At 50.7% G+C, this 2,054-nt stretch overlaps 1 protein-coding gene across 1 annotated transcript in view; it reads left to right on the top strand.

Annotated features, from left to right (window-relative positions):
- The window catches only part of DNMT1 (DNA methyltransferase 1), a 41,285-nt gene that overhangs the window by 34,666 nt on the left and 4,565 nt on the right, over positions 1 to 2,054 (top strand). The window contains exons 31-32 of the mRNA XM_018574153.1: positions 1 to 144; positions 1,531 to 1,647. The exon at positions 1 to 144 is cut by the window's left edge and continues 1 nt beyond it. Of these exons, the coding sequence (XP_018429655.1) occupies positions 1 to 144; positions 1,531 to 1,647 (261 nt within the window). The remainder of the gene's footprint in view (positions 145 to 1,530; positions 1,648 to 2,054) is intronic.

Raw genomic sequence — 2,054 nt, 5'->3', positions numbered from 1 at the left:
GACCGGCAGTTCAACACTCTCATTCCCTGGTGTCTGCCACACACGGGGAACAGGCACAATCACTGGGCCGGCCTCTATGGCAGACTGGAGTGGGATGGCTTCTTCAGCACAACAGTCACTAACCCTGAGCCTATGGGCAAGCAGGTGAGGCAATCAGGATGGAGTATGGTCTGGTAGGGCGCAGAGGGGCGGTAGCGGTGTCTTTGTGCGGAAGTGCCGGGCGGTAAGTTGCCCTCTCTACATTTAGTCCTGCTTTGCACAAGCAGGACTAAATGTAGTTAGGCCTTGTTCACACCAAGCGCGTTCCGTTAGCAGAGCAGGTGCAGACCGGATCAAAGCTGCGTCCAATGTATTCAATGGTATTGTTGGCTCCAGTTCACATAGCAGCGTGCAGTTCCAGAGCAGGTGAATAAACTGCAGCAAGCTCTATTTTAGCTGCTCTGGATCTGCAAACGCATCAAAAACACATCCAAATGCCTGGAACGCGCTGGAAGGCCATTTTAAACTTTAAAAAAAAAAATGTTACCCTAAAACGCTTCAAACGCATCTAACAGACTAGCGTGCGTGTGCAGAAACCTGACCGGATCTGCTCTGCATTTGGTGTGAACAAGGCCTGAGGGAAGCTGAATGTTCGTTTACATGTGATCTCGGCGATGTCACCGAGATCACATGTAAGAAGTCTGCAGCCTCCTCCCCTCCCCCCCTGCACTTACCTCTCTCCTCTGGTTTCGTACTCCGGCACCGAGTCTCTCCTCGCTGCAGGGTAAAAGTACCCCTGCCGCTCCATGTAGACAGTGAGAGGAGAGCTGTGCTAGAACTCCTGTATTGGAGGTGACAGGGGTCAATAAAGAGAACCGTCACCTCCGATTGCTATCACACAGGGGATTGTTAGCTAGCTCCTGTGTGATAGCAATAAAGTTAGGTGGAGAAAAAAAAAATTATATTAAATAAAAAGTTGATAAAGTAAAAAAATTAAATAGTTTTAAAAAAAATTGAGCTAACCTTGCCATCTGGTTGCCATTCTCCATTGATGGGGGGTTGGGTGGGTTAGTGGGAAGGGGGCGCATTGCGGAACCTGGCCTCGGAGCAGCAGGGAGAGTAAATCCGGCCCTGGGCGTTCATAATGTGGTTATATCCACTAGGGCGGCGTATTGCAGAACCTGGCCTTGGGGCGGCAGGGAGAGTAAATCCGGCCCTGGATGTCACTCCTACTTACAAGGTGCAATATTAAAGTTCTGTCTTCATTGTGGTGGCATCTCACCGTTTTTCTGCTTGTAGCTCCCTTGGTAATCAAATTAAACTTCGATTACAACTTCATTTGGGTTGCACCTGTCAGTGGAATCCAATTGTTCTGCGGTCTGAACTGCCAATCCCCAAGGCAGGCAAGCGGAGTATGTCAAGCGGTGTGCCTGCAATGTTACAGCCGGTGCAATTCTGAAATGCGTACAACAGCAAATGCAAATTTTTATAATTTTTTTTGTTACCATTTTCTGAGGCATTTTTATGTCCTTTTACAAATATCTCCCGCAGGGCCGTGTCCTTCACCCAGAGCAGCACCGCGTGGTGAGTGTCAGGGAGTGCGCCCGCTCTCAAGGCTTTCCAGACACCTACAGATTCTTCGGCAACGTCTTGGATAAACACCGACAGGTAAAGCCGGCCCTGGTTATATATCGGAGGTGAAAATTAAAGGGCCTTTCGGTCACTTGTGTGTAACGCTGGCGGCTGATCTCAGTCACAGGGCAAAATGCAGGTGGAGTGTGTGCTGTGATGCTGGTGTGCATAGAGGTAAACACCCAGTAACTTTCTAGGACTCCATTTTCTCTATTCCCCTCCCCACTTCCATGGGCCCTCTTTTCCCCTGCCGAGACCAGGAAGATGCTTGTCCTTCCCCAAACCTCCTGGGGGAGGGTACTGAGGGCACGGGACGCACAAGCTCATTCGGCTCTGTCAAACTGAGCTGCCTCTATGGCTGCCTACAGCTCGGTGTGGGCACAGCCAGCAGCGGGCAAGCATGGGTTTCCTCAGCAGCTGACTAGCTGGAGACGCGGGGGGGG

The sequence above is a fragment of the Nanorana parkeri genome, unplaced genomic scaffold, assembly GCF_000935625.1.
Source record: "Nanorana parkeri isolate BGI_ZX_2015 unplaced genomic scaffold, ASM93562v1 scaffold2772, whole genome shotgun sequence".
NCBI lineage: Eukaryota > Metazoa > Chordata > Amphibia > Anura > Dicroglossidae > Nanorana > Nanorana parkeri.
This window is presented reverse-complemented; position numbering and strand designations above follow the sequence as displayed.